This window comes from Alligator mississippiensis, chromosome 2, assembly GCF_030867095.1.
Source record: "Alligator mississippiensis isolate rAllMis1 chromosome 2, rAllMis1, whole genome shotgun sequence".
NCBI classification, from domain to species: domain Eukaryota; kingdom Metazoa; phylum Chordata; order Crocodylia; family Alligatoridae; genus Alligator; species Alligator mississippiensis.
Window position 1 is genome coordinate 156,634,921 of NC_081825.1, and position 17,023 is coordinate 156,651,943.

Genomic DNA, 17,023 nt, shown 5'->3' on the forward strand with positions numbered 1-17,023 from the left:
AGGAAGAGCCTGGCACCACCCCATCCCCACCCCACAGCAGCAGCCATCCTTCACCCTGTGCACAGATCTGGGGGCACATGCTCCCATGCCTGCCTGGGAGTGCACGTAGTGGTGGGAGCCACCCCCCTGGACATACCGCTTACAACTCCATCCCCTGCTCTGCCCCAGCTGTGCAGCGCCTGCCCCATCCCCACTCCCTTGCTCACCGCTGGGGCCTTGATCTGCACCCCTAGCCCCTTACCTCCCTATGCCCCTTCCCTCACAACAGACTTACCAGGTGGACCCGGCTGCTCTCCAGCTGCCAGGCTGCACTCCTGGCTGCCTGCATGCTGTGCTACAGCTGCGCATGTGTGGGGCATTTATCAGCCACGTTATTGGCCACATCAGCCAAAAAAACGAATTGCCGATGCAGTCAATTTTCCTTATATCGGTGCCGATCCGATATAGGACCAATGTATCGGTGCACCTCTAATGGAAATTTACCTTTTTGCCTCCTCATGTAAGTGCACATCTAAAAATGTTTTATCTTTATTGTGGAAGAATACAAGAAAGAAACTCCCATGTTTCCCTGAGAGTGGGAAAGTCTGTCAGTTGCCACCTTTCTCTCATTGAAACTGGAAATGGTGAGTACAGAGTGCATCTTTTGTAGATGCAACAAAATACAGACCAAACTACTGCAATATGGTGTCATAGTCTTAGAAATGTCACTTTTCCAGAGGGAACTTCTGGATATGACATTAGATCAACTCCTCGGCACTCCAGTGTCACTGGAAGGCACCTCATACGGTCATCTAATGCAGCCCCTGCTCAATGCAGGATTTTTCCTTACTAAACCATGCCAGCTAAGTGTCTGCCCAACCTGCTCTTGAAAATTTCCAGGGATGGAGGCTCCACAAACTCTCTAGGTAGCCTGTCCAAATGCTTGAATATCCTCAAAGTTCTGTCTAATCTAATCTTCAACCTAGAGAATCCTGATGGTGTTCAACGCTGATAAATGCAAGGTTCTCCACCTTGGGAAGAAAAACCCGCAGCATCCTTATAGGCTCGGCAGTGCTATGTTGGCTAGCACTAAGGAAGAAAGAGACTTGGGGGTCATCATTGACCACAAGATGAACATGAGCCTGCAGTGCGATGCTGCGGCTAGTAAAGCGACCAAAACGCTGGCTTGCATCCATAGATGCTTCCCAAGCAAATCCCGGGACGTCATTCTCCCCTTATACTTGGCCTTAGTGAGACTGCAGCTGGAGTACTGCATCCAGTTTTGGGATCCACAATTCAAAAAGGATGTGGAGAAGCTTGAGAGAGTCCAGAGAAGAGCCATGTGCATGATCAGAGGTCAGGGAAGCAGACCCTACGATGACAGGCTGAGAGCCCTGGGGCTCTTTAGCCTGGAAAAGCGCAGGCTCAGGGGTGATCTGATAGCCACCTATAAGTTTATCAGAGGTGACCACCAGTATCTGGGGGAACGTTTGTTCACCAGAGCACCCCAAGGGATGACGACTAGGTCGAACGGTCATAAACTACTACAAGACCGTTTCAGGCTGGACATAAGGAAGAATTTCTTTACTGTCCGAGCCCCCAAGGTCTGGAACAGCCTGCCACCGGAGGTGGTTCAAGCGCCTACATTGAACACCTTCAAGAGCAAACTGGATGCTTATCTTGCTGGGATCCTATGACCCCAGCTGACTTCCTGCCCTTTGGGCAGGGGGCTGGACTCGATGATCTTCCGAGGTCCCTTCCAGCCCTAATGTCTATGAAATCTATGAACCTAAATTTCCTCTGTTGCAGTTTAAGTCCATTGCTCCTAGTCCTGTCCCTTATAGCCACTGAGAAAAGGCTATCTCCACCCTCTCTGTAATTGCCTATTCTTCAAGACTGTTATCAAATCCTTTTTAAGAGGTTTCAGAAATGTTGCTGCTATCAGGGGTGACATGTACGGGATGCATACGAGTGCATGTGAACCCCCTGTGCGTGGCGGTGCACGCCCTGCAAAAAGACACCACCGACACTGTCAGTGGTGCCTGCAGGTGGTCACTGCTCGCCACCCTGCTGCCAGCACTGCAGGTGGCATCTGTGGGCGGTCCACGATCACCCCTGGCTATTGCCAGCACTGCTGGCGGTGCCTGTGGATGGTCGCCGACCCCTAGTCAGTGCTTGCCGCCCCCCCCCCCCCCCGCTCCCTCCTACTGCCAGCAGTGCTGGCAGAGTCTGTGGGAGCTCCCTGCTCACCGCTGCCAAGCTCCTGCCACTGCTGCCACACTTGTGCTGCTGCCGGCGCAGCCATGTCCCCCCTCAACTGCTGGGGGCACGCACCGTTCATGGCTGCTATGAATGCCTTGGAAATACATGCCAGTGTTATAACATTAGGTGGACAAAGATGTGATACTCAAAATACCTAACCTTACAATAGACAGACTAGCGCTCCCAAATTTGGAGGTACTTGGGTCACCATGGAATTACCTGTGACATGCACTTTTTGAAGCAATATCATTAAAGACAATTTAGTTTCAATCGGAAGTTGTTCTGGAAATCTCCAGTGAAGCGATCTCCCTAATCTTGAATGCATTCCTCTTGTTCTTCCTTCAAAATTCTTCTTAGAAATCACTTTTGCCATAAGTACTGTAGAACTGTATTCCTCTTACTAATAAACAGTTCACAAAGGAGGTGGTAAACAACATTAACCCCCTCCCCCAAAAACATCAGAATTTAACAATGATCATGATAATAACAAGATACATACCATAGAAGCCTGTACTTTTGTATCCCATTCTCTATACTTCTATATATTATCTATTTAAATTGTAACCTACCTGTGGCAGGAACCTCTGCTCTTGTACACTAATGCTCTTCCTCCACTGTTGCTGTTGTATAAATAAAAGGCTTGATTCTGATTTACAGTATGGTCCCTTTTATACTGCTTATGTACTGTAAAAGAGACTTAAAGTTAGCATAAATATGACTTCTTTTTAAGATGAGATCATTTCTTCTAGGGAGGTGTCAAGGGGCCCAATGTAAACAGAATTCTCATCTAATGAAAGCATTGTCACTGGCTGCAGTGACATGAAGATTTTCTGGGGTCTCATCCTGTGTAGATCAGATCATCTTCTTCTGCCTTCTCTGCCATTGAGGACTAGTAGACACATGGCTGGGTTCTGGGCAGGCTTATTATAGTAGCAACTTGTACTCCTCATCATGTCGCAGCACTGTCAAAGAATATATGTGGCTTTTCAGGAGGGAAAGCATCACCATCTGCTGTCCTCACCACATCCTGGTGGTGCTGCCACTGCATGGTCCACGAATACTTATTTGTTAGAGTTACCCCTGCTTATTTCACAACTAACCTTCCCTGAATGTCTTCCCACTATCTGCGACCAGTGGATGCACTGGGTTGGAATACAGCTCTGCTCCACAACAGATGTTGTTAGAATTTAAGCAGCTGTGAAGGCAGATGAAGGCTGCAGTATAATGAGATCCCCATATGTCTTCATCTCCTTGCCATTAGATCAAGGTCCCGTTCTGTCAAGAGCCATGAGGAAGCTGATGTGCAGCAGCTTCTCCACAATAAAAGGAGTCATGCACAAGTATCTTCCATGATACAGCTTTTCCATCACATTCCTCAAGCCCTGTTGCAACCAGTTAATGGTGACAGGAGCAGGATTGTGAAGTCTGGAAAGTCCTAGTCATGAACTGGCATAAATGCGGTGGTTACAAGAAGGTCGTCTAGCACCTGGATGAGACAGGATTTTGATTAGGCAGCTGGAACTGTCACTAAACAGCCCTCTTCAGGATGTACTCTGCTCACCCTACATGGGGAGGTGGCTAGAAAAGGTGCCCTGAACATAGCCTGTCTACCTTCTTCCTGATTGGATAACTGTATCCAGTGGGATCACCTTTACTGCAGTTGAAAATACCAATGAAGACGCACCATCATTTTTTGGACCTGGAACAATCCCATCAGGACCCTCATGGACAGCCTTAATAGTGAATGCCCAGAGTGCTGCATTGCAATCATGGCCCAAGAACTCGGGTGACACAACATAAGTGTAGCTGAACTGAGACTTGGCAAGTGAGAGGGAGAGCTCAAAGAACATGGAGGCAGCTATACCTTCCTCTGGAAGAGTAAACAGAAAGGAGAATGCTGACTTCACAGAGTTGGTTTTGCCATTAAGAATAAACTCCTAAACCAGCTCAAGTTCCTTATTGGAATTAATGAGCACCTCATGACTTTCCATCTTAAACTGGTAGGGAGCCAATATGCCAGTATCATCACTGATGACTCATCAGTGTGTATGCCCCAACTCTTGACATTGCCTATGAAACCAAGGAGGAATCCTACGCCAACTTTGACCAAGTCTTTTCTGACATTCCAGAGGGAGGCCAACTTATTCTTGGTGATTTCAATGCCAGAGTTGGAAGGAACTCCAGCCTCTGGAATGGAACCATCAGCAAGGAAGGAGTAGGAAAGATCAGCTCCAATGACCTCTTCCCCTTGACCAGAAGCACAGAACATGGGCATCACCAGCACTCTGTTCCACCAGAAAAAAACAGACACAAGACATCCTGGCAACACCCACGATCTAATGGCACCTGATTGACTATAACATCATCCATGCCCAGAATCACAAAGGTGTCTGCATCACTTGAGGTATGCTAGGAACTGATGATTGCTGGACTGATCACTAATTCATCCACTCCATTATGTCACTCAGACTGGCTCCCAAACAACTGCTGTTGCAGAAGCAATTGCCAATGGATGATCAATGTTGAAGGGCAAGCAAGCAAGACTTCTTTCACCGGTGCCTCAGTGAAAAACTGGTGAATTCCAATCAAAAACAATGGGAGAATATCAGTAGTGTGTGGTTGCCCTCAAGGCCACCGTCATCAGCATCTATGAAGAGACACCTGGATTCTGTACCAGGAAACATTAAGACTGGTTTGATGAAAATGACTGGGAGATCCCAGGAGTTGATTGATTGCAAGTGCGAGGCCTTTTGTGCTTGGGAAAATGACACCAACTCTCCAACAAGCCAAGGCAAAGGTCCAAGGGGGGACTTGTGATATGAAGAACAAATGGTGGGAAGACAAGGCTAGGGAGATTCAACATCTTGCTGACATCTGTGATATGCACGATTTCTTCAGTGCCACCAAAGCCATCTATGGTCCAAGCACTTGGGGACCAACCCCTTTGAGACCTACAAATAGATGAGACTTGGTCAAGGAAAGGGGAGCCATCAATGCCCATTGATCATTTTGTAGACCTTCTCAATCAAGACTCTGTTATTGATGAGAGTGTTCTCAGTTCTACACTGCAATAAAATCTCAGAATCCTTCTAACCGCTGATGAGGTGTGGAAAGCCATCAAGCAGATGAAGAATGACAAGGCATCTGGAATGATGAGGAAATCCCAGATGACCTCATGGATACCATGATTGTGACAGTCTTCAAGAAAGGAGACCAGTCTGACTGTGGAACCTACAGAGACATCACTTTGCTGTTCACCACAGGAAAGATCATTGTGAGAACCCTCCATAATCTTCTCCTTTCACTTGCTGAAGAGCTCCTCCCGGAATCTGTGTGGGTTTAGGGCCCCAAAAGGCGCAACTGACATGATCGTCAAAGCTCACCACCTAGAGGAGAAATGCCAGGAACAACATAAGCCTCTCTTCATGACCTTCTTTGACCTCATGAAAGCTTTCACAACTATCAGCGAAGAAGTGTTGTGGAGGATCTTTCTAAAGTACGGAAGCCCACCAAAATAGAGTCACCATTCTCTGCTCCATGAGGATATGCAAGCAGTGGTTCTCAATAATGGATCTATAAAAGATGCCTTTGAGGTTAAAATGGGCTGTGTCATTGCATCAACACTCTTCTCAATATTCCTTGCCACAATACTGCATCTGACCCACCAACAAGCTTCCAGCCAGAGTGGAGCTAAACTACTAAATGGATGGTAGCTGTTTAACCTTAGCTGATTCCAAGCCAAAACCAAGACCACCCTGACCTCAATCATTGAGCTCTAGTACACTGAAGAGGCTGTAGTGCGTGTTCACTCGGAAGCAGACCTTCAGGCATCACTGATGTCTTTACTGAGGCATAGAAGAAAATGGGACTGATGCTTAATGTTTAGAAGACTAAGGTCTTCCATTAACAAGCTCCTAATGAATAGTTCCCAGCTCCAGTAATCCAGATCCACAGTGAGACTCTGGAGAACATTCGGTATTTCCTGCAGTTTAGAAGCCATCCCTCACAGAAGGCTGACATCAATAAAGAAATCTAACATTGCCTCAAATGTGCAAGTGCAGCCTTTGGATGCCTGAAGAAACAGGTGTTTGAAGATTACAACATCAGATCTGCAACCAAACTCATGGTTTATGAAGCAGTAATGATCCCCATCTTGTTGTACAGAGTTGAGACATGGACAATGTACAGGAGACATTGAAAGTTGTTGAAGTACCATCAATTCTGCCTGCAGAGGATCCTCTGAACCCAGTGGGAAGACAGATGCACCAATGTTAGTGTCCTCCTGTAAGCAAACACCATGAGTATTGAGGCGATGATCATCGGACATCAACTTTGTTGGGCCAGTCATGTCATCCAGGTGCCCAGTTCCAGATTCCCGAAGAAAGTTTTTTATTCTCCCAGCTCAGCCAAGGCATATGATTAAATGAGGGCAGAGCAAGTGTGTCAGGGATGTCCTCAAGGCCAACTTAAAAATATGCCACATTGATGTCAAGTCATGGAAGGCTATCATCCAGGACTGTCCCAAATGGAGGAAGAGTCTGCTTCAGGGATCTTAATACTTGAAACCTTATGGCAACAACAGGAGATGGAAAAGCGGGAGTGGCAAAAAGAGCATGTCACAAACCAAATCAAGAACCAGCGCCACCCACCCCACACAAAAATACATGTTCAAGCTGCAGTAGAGTCTGTCAATCCCAGATAGGCCTTATGAGCCATCTTCAGACACACAGATAAGACAATCACGGAAGACAGTTATTCTCATCCGTGAGGGATTGCTGAAGAAGAAAAGATCAGATCAAGCAGTATGATGTGATGCCTCTTTCCCCCTATTATTGACAGCATACTCTTCAGTCTTGTTCAGTTCAGAGAATGCCACCACAAAAATTACATCAATTAGATTCACCACTGTAAAATCAAAGGAGACATTCTTGAAAGATCAAATCTCACCAATTAGATTAGGGTTCCCTGTCTTTGTTGGCAACAAGTCCTTCTGGTCCTCTGCTTTCAGTGAAACTCTGAAAGAATGACTAGAAGATATGAAGCCAAACTCTACTGCTCTCATTCTCTTGGGCCACATTCTTAACTGATGTGAACTAAAATATTTCCATTAAGTTAGTAGGCCCACCTTGATTTACAACATCTCTGATCTGGCCATGTGTGTACAAGCCTCCAATTCTTTCTTTCTCTTGGTGAGGAGATCAGCAGATGCCTTTCACTAAGATTTTGGCCATAGCTTCAGGCACTGTGGGAAGCAATTATTTCAGGGATGCCTTGTTAGACCCATCTTTAGACAGAATACCCAAGACTATGAAAAGTTAAAAGAAGGAGAACAGCCTCTCCAGGTTCTCTGTCTGTAGGGGAAGGGGAAGGAAAGCAAAAAGGAGAGGCTTGACAAGCAAGCTAAATTCTTATTTACAGTATGGCCCCTCTATGCTGCTTACATAATATAAAAGGGACTTAAAGTGAGTTGAGTATAAATATAATTTCTTTTTAAGATAAGACCATTTCTCTTAGGTTAGGAGCTTAGAAGCATGACTGGTAAGTGATTTTGATAGGTAGTTCTTGACTAGGTTTCTTGTGCACTGTTGCGCTCTCAGTATTATTCACTAGCATATGTATGGTTTGTAGTGCTGCAGATAGGAGGTTAATGCATCTTTCCCAATATTTACACTTATTGCTTCTGCTGTAGTGAGAAGCTATTCTATGTGCTAGCTAAATTCATGGATTCTTCCAGAATATATTCTGTTGTCAAAATCAATTAGATTGCTTGAATATCAAGTCATCTACTTGTCCTAAAAACACAAAGCTGAGCTTTTAGGCATTTGTTTTGTCCTTTCAGATAGCATTCACCAGATTGTCTCTGACAGTATTTTAGTTACAGTGCTCCAAACCTTACCATTAATTTAATTGCAAGCTCCTCACAGTTCAAGGGTTATTTAGCCTGTGTATTTGTTGATATATGAAAGTTTCTAAGGGAGAAAAATCTCATATTTCCTTTGCTTCATCTTAACCCATGACCATATTGTTAACATTGGGAGACCTGTTGTATCATAAACTATCCACACTGGTTGATTCCGACAAGATTTTTTAATATGAAATTAAAAATGGGTTGCTAAAAAATGATCTAGCAGTCTGTCAGAGTATGGTGGTCAGTTATTGTTTAAGGTATAATGCAAAGCCAGCATGGAAATTTGTAAACATTGCAGCTTTCAATTAAGTGCTGTGCTGTTAGTTGGACATTGAATTCACACAGGGAGCTGTCCAAGATGTTCATTTTGTTTTAAAGTGTCCATATCTAGATCTCAGTGTATTCAGCTTGACACATGCTTCTCTGTCAAGATTGTGCCCAAGGGGGACTCATTTGATGTTGGTATGAAACGCTGTAGGAATAGATCTGACCTTTCCCAGAGCTGCCCATAGGTTTGGTTCAGTATCTCCAGTTCAGTATCTCTTCCAGGAGCTTGTGGGCTTCATGTATAAATGGTTTTCAACTTCTAAGCCTCTTAAGCTTCCATCTCTTTGGGTCTTCAGTTAACAGTTGATGGAGCAGGTGATTTTCATCATCTGTTGCCTCTATTGCCAATAATGATGTTAGAGTCTATCTTCTTGCATCACTTGTTTTAATGCCCAAGAATACAGGGAGTAAATCTGTGTGTGTATAAGTTGTACAGCCTGTTATGGGTCTCAGTGCAGTGTTAAGTACAGTGTCAAGCTTTTTATTGTGACAGCTTCAATCGATTTAGATTCAATCCATATAGGAGCACAATATTCTCCAGGAGTATGCACCATTGTGAGTGCAGTAGTTCTGAGCACTTAGAAGTTGGCGTCCCATGTCATGCTGGCTAAACATCTTAAGACAGCTATCTATTCAGAGGTTTTACTGCTGACCTTCTGAATATGATGTTTATAAGTGAGGGAATGGTCTAATGTGACTCCTAGATAAGTTGGGGTATACTCATGGGAAGGATGTGGTTACCTACTCTGATATTCAGCATGCTGTTGGCTGAACAATTGGCCATTTGGAAGAGTGACGACATTGATCTATAGATGCTCAACTCTAAGTGTCACTAAAAAGTATTGATGCTAGCACTGACCCTTGAGGAACTCAATTCTTCTAAGTTTGTACTCTGCTTTTTTCTCTTTGGGAAGTAGTGAGTGTAAATGATCTGCTAGAGATCATATTCATGATGAAATCACATAACTTGAAGTCAGGTATCATAGAGTGCAGTTTAAGTTTGAGTCTTTATGCCATACATATTGAGTGATAATACCAGACAGTGGCTCATAGCTTTGGATGTTGATATCTGACACCATAAGAGAAAGAAGAATGCAAAGTCCACTAGCAAGTTAGAAAGGTATGCCTGCTATGTATGCCACACCGTAGGGGTGACCCAACCAACTAACAATGGGCTGACATGATAACAGGTCAGATATGAAGTTATATAAAAACATGTGTAAAGTGGCAATTGAAAAGACAATATTAGCAGTGGGAAAAGAGGACCTGATTCTCAAATGCAGGTGGTCCCTATGGAGGTACATAATATCAATCCCATAAGCTAGTTGCCATTCTTTGTGTGTGTGCCTAACTTCCTAAGAGAGAGCAGTATCAACTACATCAGAGGTGTCAAAGACACAACCCACAGGCTGGATCTAGCCTGTAGAGCCATATCATCCAACCCCTGGTGCTGCCCAGGGGTCTCAGAGTAACCCACAGGCAGTATACAGAGCATCCTGGATATCCCCAGCTCACAGAGCAGCTACTACATACAGAACAGCCCCATAGCTGCCACAAGCCACTCCAGGGCTCCTAGGAGACTGGTGGCAAGGCACATGCCCCGCCCTGACAGGGCCGTCCTCACTGCTGCCGGCTTCTGCGGGTGCTCGCCAGCCCCGTCCCTGCCATTTGCCATTGCTGCCTCCAGCTTCTGTGGGTGCCCCCACCAGACTCAAGTCACCCATGCCAGGGCTGGTCCACACACAGCAGCCACTCCAGGGCCCTGGGACCATGCCAACCCAAGGGCTGGGTTGGGGTTCCCCCGGGTCACTACACCATGTGTCTGAGACATAGGGCAGCTGTGGAGAAGCAAAATGTTGCATGTGGGCAGCAGCCTATGTTTAGCTCCTGCTCACCAGGTTGTTCCAGCTCCTCTTCAGTCCCCAACATTGCATGAGGCAGACGGGACCTCTGCCCAGCCCACAAACCCCACTGGGGCTCCAAAGGCAGGAGTAGGGGTTGTCTTAGCAGCCATGCACACAGCACCAACTGTTTAGCCTTCAGTGCATGTAGAGGTGATCAAGGTGGGCAGGAGCGGGCAGTAAGCAGCAGGCACCCAGCATGATTGCAGTAATTGCAAGTGCAGGAATCGTTCTGAGCACCTGCTTCTGCTGCCTGCAATTTGCCAGTGCTCCAAAGGCTCCAATCCTTCCTTCTATGGAGTGGCCAGTCCAGCCCTAATTGTCTGCCAGGCACATACCCCTAGCCTCGTTCCAGGAGAGCCTCAAAGCAAATCACCATGGTACACTAGGCAGCTCAGCCGGTGGCAGCAAGGGGGGCATGACATGGTGACCTGTTCTGAGGTCCTCCTGGAAGAGGGTTGGAGGCATATGCCCAGCATCCAATCAGGGGTGGCCTATCACTCGGCTGCATTTGGTTGCCCCGGCAGTCTCCAGCATGCTGGGAGACATACAGGAGTGCCCCCCACCTATTGGCCTTGACCGCTGCAGGCAGCCTTTGTTTCCCATCCCCACGACCCCCCCCCCCCCCCCCGAAAAGAGCAAAGTTGTGTTCTGTTCACTCCCAAACTAATGTAGTCCATTTAGAGAAACCCACATGAGTCAGTTCAAATCTGCCTCTGGCTTTTTGAATGTCTGTACCTAGTCTTGAGGTTGCAGGCTCACGGTTTACCTTTACTCCAAAGGGTACGTTGGAAAAAAAAACAAGGTCTCCTGCTCCAAGGGAAAACAACAAGCTCTCAAAGACTGTGGCCTCTTCAATGTTCTTACCTCTGCAGGTGACTTGCTGAGGCTTATAGATTTGTTGGCAATACATGTGTGTCCAATGAAGCTGTTGTCCCACTCTCTCTGCTTGTCACACTCTTGAGAGTCAGCAGGGGCTTGAAATTAATAAGAATTCTGCTGTCTCATCACTTTACAGAGGATGGTACCTGCCATGTATAAGAACTAGCCTGCTCATAGGAGCAAGCCTGGCAGGAGAAGATTGGAGATTGTACCCTGTGCTCACTTAACTGTGTTCACAACAAACACAGCATGCTGATGTGCTGTGAAGGGCTTATGTAGCTGGAGAGTTGGAGGTTTGATTCTGTTGCTTTCCTTGTTCTGGATGGATAAACTCTCTCTTCTGTGTCAGGGAGACTTAATTTAGGAAATATCAGATTTCATTTCTATTAAGTGTATCCTTTTTAAAGTGACTATCACTATAGCTGGACAAATCATTATTATTAATGTATAATTACTTGTTCTTGCCTGTTGGATGGGATAGAACTATATTGGGTTACAGCATATGCTGTAGGCATTCATTGTTTTAAACCCAAATGCAGAGAATGACCAAAAAAACCTTCAAACTTGTCCCTTCTCCTGAAATGGAAATCTATTGTTCACACAGGAAACGTCTTAGTCTTCTGGGTTAGTATCTCCTTTTTCCATGCCTGAATGTATAGGAATTCACTGCCAAACACTCTCCCAAACAGAAGAAGTGTTTACTCAGCTAATTCCCTTTTCCTGTGGCTTTAGTATCTTTCTGCTTCTCTACTGTCACAGTAAATATTAGGGGTGTGTGAAGCAGGCAGTATTCAATTCGAATTCAGCATGCTCGGTGGCAGACCCAGAAGCACTTCCAGTCCACTTCTGGGTCTGCCACTGAGTGCATGGGGGACCCCCCCCCCCACACACACACACACACACAGACGCACACCCCGGCTCAGTGTTCGTCTGCAGTGGGGACGCCGGGTGCCCCCCCCCAGACCCAGGAGGCACCAGTTACTGGGGGGGGGGGGTCCCCCACATGTTCCACAGCAGACCCAGAAGTGGACTAGAAGTACTTCTGGTCCACTTCTGAGTCTGTTGCCGAGCATGCAGGGGACCCCCTACGCTCCTGTGGGACGCTCCATCCATTCCAGCATCTCGGAGTTCACCAGCCACACCTGGTACATTGAGGTATGTAGAAAAAACATATAAAACTGTGTCTATGGCTGAATTGTCAAATCTCTCCGAATTGAATTGGAGGCTTCTAATTCGATTTGGAGAGATTGGATTTCCTGATTCGATTCGGATTTGAAGATTCGGCAGCCAAATCGGGCCAAATCTCCTCTGAATCAAATCAGCTACCGAAGCTTCACACAGTCCTCATAAATATCCCTTTCTGGAGGGGGAGACTGTTGTGGTAGTTGTTACTTTCTTGAACAAGTGGTGGATCCTACCAGGGGTACAGAGTCACCACAAAGTTGTTTTTATAACTATCATTGTAATTGTTCTAGGAAAGCCAATATTAATACTTCATATTTTCAGTCATTATAGTGTTTTGAACATAAACTAGATAACCTTCACAGTATTCCCGTAAGTATTAGATTCATTTTGCATGTGGTAGCCCTGAGACAAAGGGGTTATGTGGCTTGCCAAAGGTCAGAGAAGGCAGTCTTTGTCAGAATCTCAGAATCATAATCAGCATGCCTGGCTCCTAGCTACATGACAGGAAAGGGAAATAAAATAGGTTTTATTTTGATTTTGTAACAAAGGTCTATACATTTTTCTCTTATTTATCTGTTTCTTCAGATGAGTTTATTAAAGAGTTTGACATGCTCTTCATGCAGCCTGTTAACAATTGCAAATTCCAAACATATTAATATCTTTACAAGAGCTTTAAATTGACATTTACATTTTTAAAGTGGTAGTGACTGCTTTTTTAAATAGTCCTACAACCGCACCTGCATCTTCTTGTGAGTTTTAGGCAGATGAAAGTGAATAATCTGTGAAGCAAAAGCACTGGAATTTCTTTTACCCTAATTTCTGTTAATCAAGATGTTCTCTGTTTCTTGTGGTTATGGAGCCACCTACTGATGGGAAGAAATGTCTGAGAATTTTGGATGACAGCTATGAAAATGTTTGCTGAATTTGCAACTGGGGACATAGCATTTCATTCCTCAAATTTTTATTTTTTGCAGATTCTTCTAGAGTGCCCTGTTGAGTGTCATACTTTTTTTAAAAAACCTAATTTAATAATTCATCCAACCCATAAAATAACATATTTAACATTTAAATCTGGCAAAATATACATAAGAACAGACATTAATACTTTTTTGACAGTGCTACCACAATCTGAATCAATGTCCATAGAAGTCTTTTGTGTTCTCTTCCTCTCCTCCTACCAGTCTCCAGCAGTTCCTTAGTGTTTCTGTCAGTGCCTGTATTTTTCTCCATCTCTATATAATAATTCACCCCTTCCTGTCCCCTGTAACTGTGCATAACACACTTCTCACTATCTTCTTCTCTTCTTTGCTTATAATTTTAAAATTCATTCTAAATTTATTCTGAATTTGTTCATTCATAGAACTTGCACTTCAATATTCAAAAAAGTTTCTCAAATTTTCTAGGAGGAGATTCCAAATTCCAAAAATTTCCAGCAAATTTCCATATAAGCATCTTTATGCCTTTATGCCCTGTAGAACACTGACTTGATAGGACAACTCTTCCATTAGTAAAATGTCCTAAACTTTTTTTAAACCACTCAGTGATTCTAAGGGTGTCACTTCTCTTCCAGGCTTTTACAACTGTAATTCTTGCAAACACTAGACGATGACCAATCAATTCCCTATGACACTTAGTACTTTGCAGTGTTCTCAGGAAGTTTGGTTTAATTAATGAAACTCTGAAGAGTACCACAATATGACACTTTGAAATGTTTCTAGATGTTTGAAAAATAACATGTATGATGCATCTGATGCAAGATTACGCTGTTCCTCCTTTTCTTCTTTTTCTTTTCTGTGTATAATCTTTTATAATGATTGCTCAAATGCATGCCTGTACTTCATTTAATGTTTTTTTTTTTTGCATAAATATGTGCCACACATTCCAAACTGTCAATTTAGAAAGTTTTAATATATTGATTCCATTATTTGGCACTTTCTGTTATTTGGGACAGTGGTCAAAGCTTTACAGAAACAACTAAAGATATCAGTACCTAATATAAGATAGACTGGTGCATGACATTTGAAACACTATTTTCAGTGGAGCAGCATAACCAGTAGTTGTGATATGTCAACTAAAAGTTGTATTATTTTCACCCTAGGTTTCACTCTCCTCCAGCTGCTTAGAAAAACTGCATGGGAAGTCAGTTCTACCTAATCCCCCCAGAGTTTTTGTTCCCAATTCCTTAAAAACAGCTTCTTTCCCTGGTGGCTTGAATAGTAGCAGCAGAGAAGGCTTGGCTACTTCACACATGGAAACTCAAGGAAATAAAAAAAATGGTAGTCTGGACTCCATCATTAGTGCTACCCTCCCACGCATCATTATCATACCTACCTCAGAGACCAACCTATTTGAAGGACAAGCAAAGCATGAAAATGAAAAGGAAGAAGAGACTGAATTATTCAATATTCATGGCAAGAATAATAATTTGTTAGACATAGAAGGGCTTGGCTCTTCCACAGATTTTCTGGAAGCAGTTGAACAGTTTCTGTCATAAGTATAGAAAAAGAAAATGATGTGTTAATTATTTCCTTGGCTACTTCACCGTATTTATTATACCAAATAACTAAAGTCTCATAGATTAAATCATCAGACTTCTATATTTACATAGTAATGGTCACTAGACAGTCTTTGAATCCACCTTTTATTCAGATCACATCAGGAACAGAAACAGCCTTTTTAGCATGTGCTGCAAGAAATGAGCAAGGGAGTATCTGGTAGCAAAGCAGACTGGGATAGTTTAAATCAGCCTTCAGTTTTCTGAAGCCTGCTGATAGATTTCAATACAGGTGGATGGACAGCAGGAAAAAAATGCCTAGTGCCCAATGCATAGTTCTGTGCAAGTAGCCAGGATGGGATTTCATGTTTCAGCATCATTCTGTGTACTGCTCTTCCGAGAAGGCAGTACTTCAGGGAATATCCTCACAGCATAAGTCTTTTAGTGAAAGTGTACACCAAAATTTGTTCCAACCAGGATTCTGAAATAGCACTAACCAATATTCTAGGCCAACAGTGTTGCAGGACCCACTAAGTTCAGAAGTGACAAACTCTGGCAAATCTCCACACACCTTTATGATCATATTACTATTTTTGTCAAATCTATTTAGCTCTTGCTATTTTTCTATTAGGCATTTTCCTAAACTAGCTAATATAAATGTAGCTATTAGAAGAGTACTGTAAAAAGGGTAAGAGATAGAGGTTTGGATTGAATCTGAACATTAGTACAGCCACTGCACCCATCTGAAATGGTTACTGACAGAGTGCAGGATACTATGCTACAAAAAACCTGCAAAGGCATTGAAAAGTGTCTCATAGTGTACAGTAGTGTGGGTCAGTCTTCATGGCAGGCATGCCACCAATTAGTCCTGCACCCTCCCCAAGTGCCACTCTGATCCCTTTCCCTTACCTGATCTGCTGCTCAGCTTTCTGTTCCCTGCCCTGTTCTCCCTAATCAGGCAGCTGCTCTGCTTTCTGCTTCATGCCCCGTGTTCCCTGCTGCTGCTCTGCTTTCTGTCCTATCTGCTCTATGTTCCCTGACCCGTCCCCAGTCTGCCACATGCCATACACAGAGGGTGCCTGTGCCACTTGTAATAAGGCTGCAGGTTAGCCACCCATAGTGTAAAACAGTGATGCCTAACATTTTTGTACAGCAGGCCAGATGGGCAGTGCCCAATTCATCTGTGGGCCAGATCCAGTTGGTGGTCTTGATCCTGGTGCCCAGGTTGGGCACTGTAGGGCCCAATCTCACTGCACCATGGGGGAGGGAAGGGGGCATGGCCAGCCCCAATGGGAGGAGGGGGAAGAAGGCATGGCTCAGCCCCAATTCAGCTTTTTGGGGTGTGGGGAGAAGGGGGCATGACCCAGCCCCTACCTGCTCCTGCAGGGAAGGAAATGTGCATGGCCTGGCCACAACCAAGCTCTTAGGTTTGGGGAGAAGGGGATGTGGCCTGGCCCTGACCCAGCTTTGTGGGGGGGGAAGAAGAGTGCATGGCCCAGCCCCAACCCATCCCTGCAGGGGGAAGGGGTGTAGCCTAGCCCTGACTCAGGCTTACGTGATGGAGAGCAGGGGGTATGGCTTGGCCCTGGGGAGGGGGCAGACAAGGGGCATCGCCTGGCTCTAACCTGGCCCTGCAATGGCTGCTCAGAAGAAGAATTTGGACATGGGGGAGGCTGGGGGTATTGCCACTACTCCCCCACTGCGAAATTTCCCAACCTGTGGGGTGCTCTGTGGGCCAGATGCCATGGCTCCACAGGCTGGAGGTGGAGCACCCCTCATGTACAGCCTTGTTTAAGTATGTGTGAACCACAGTGAATCCTGTGTTCAAAGGGTAGATTCTCACAACCAATGTAACTGGTCATTGACAAAAATAAAACCCTAAGCACTATAGTTCCACTGCCTCCTTATGGAGGGAGGAGTGGGGGCAGAAGTGTTTCTTCTCTATTCCTCTGTTATATGGGAATGACCTCCAGACCACTGCTGATGGATATGAGCTCCCAACAGTCATTCTCCCCACCAGTAGACTATTGTATTTCATTGCTGTACTGCTATAAATGCAAGGTTTGCTACAGGATGCAGGGTCAT

General features: G+C 44.8%; 1 protein-coding gene across 2 annotated transcripts in view; it reads left to right on the forward strand.

Annotated features, from left to right (window-relative positions):
• The window catches only part of LOC102574853 (melanopsin), a 112,142-nt gene that overhangs the window by 63,108 nt on the left and 32,011 nt on the right, over window positions 1-17,023 (forward strand). The window contains exon 10 of one of the 2 annotated variants that reach the window (XM_059722328.1): window positions 14,543-16,198. The exons of the other annotated variant lie outside the window; for it this stretch is intronic. Coding sequence (XP_059578311.1) covers window positions 14,543-14,938 — 396 coding nt within the window. The 3' untranslated portion in view covers window positions 14,939-16,198. Of the gene's footprint in view, window positions 1-14,542; window positions 16,199-17,023 lie in introns of those variants that run through there. 2 annotated transcript variants of the gene reach the window in all.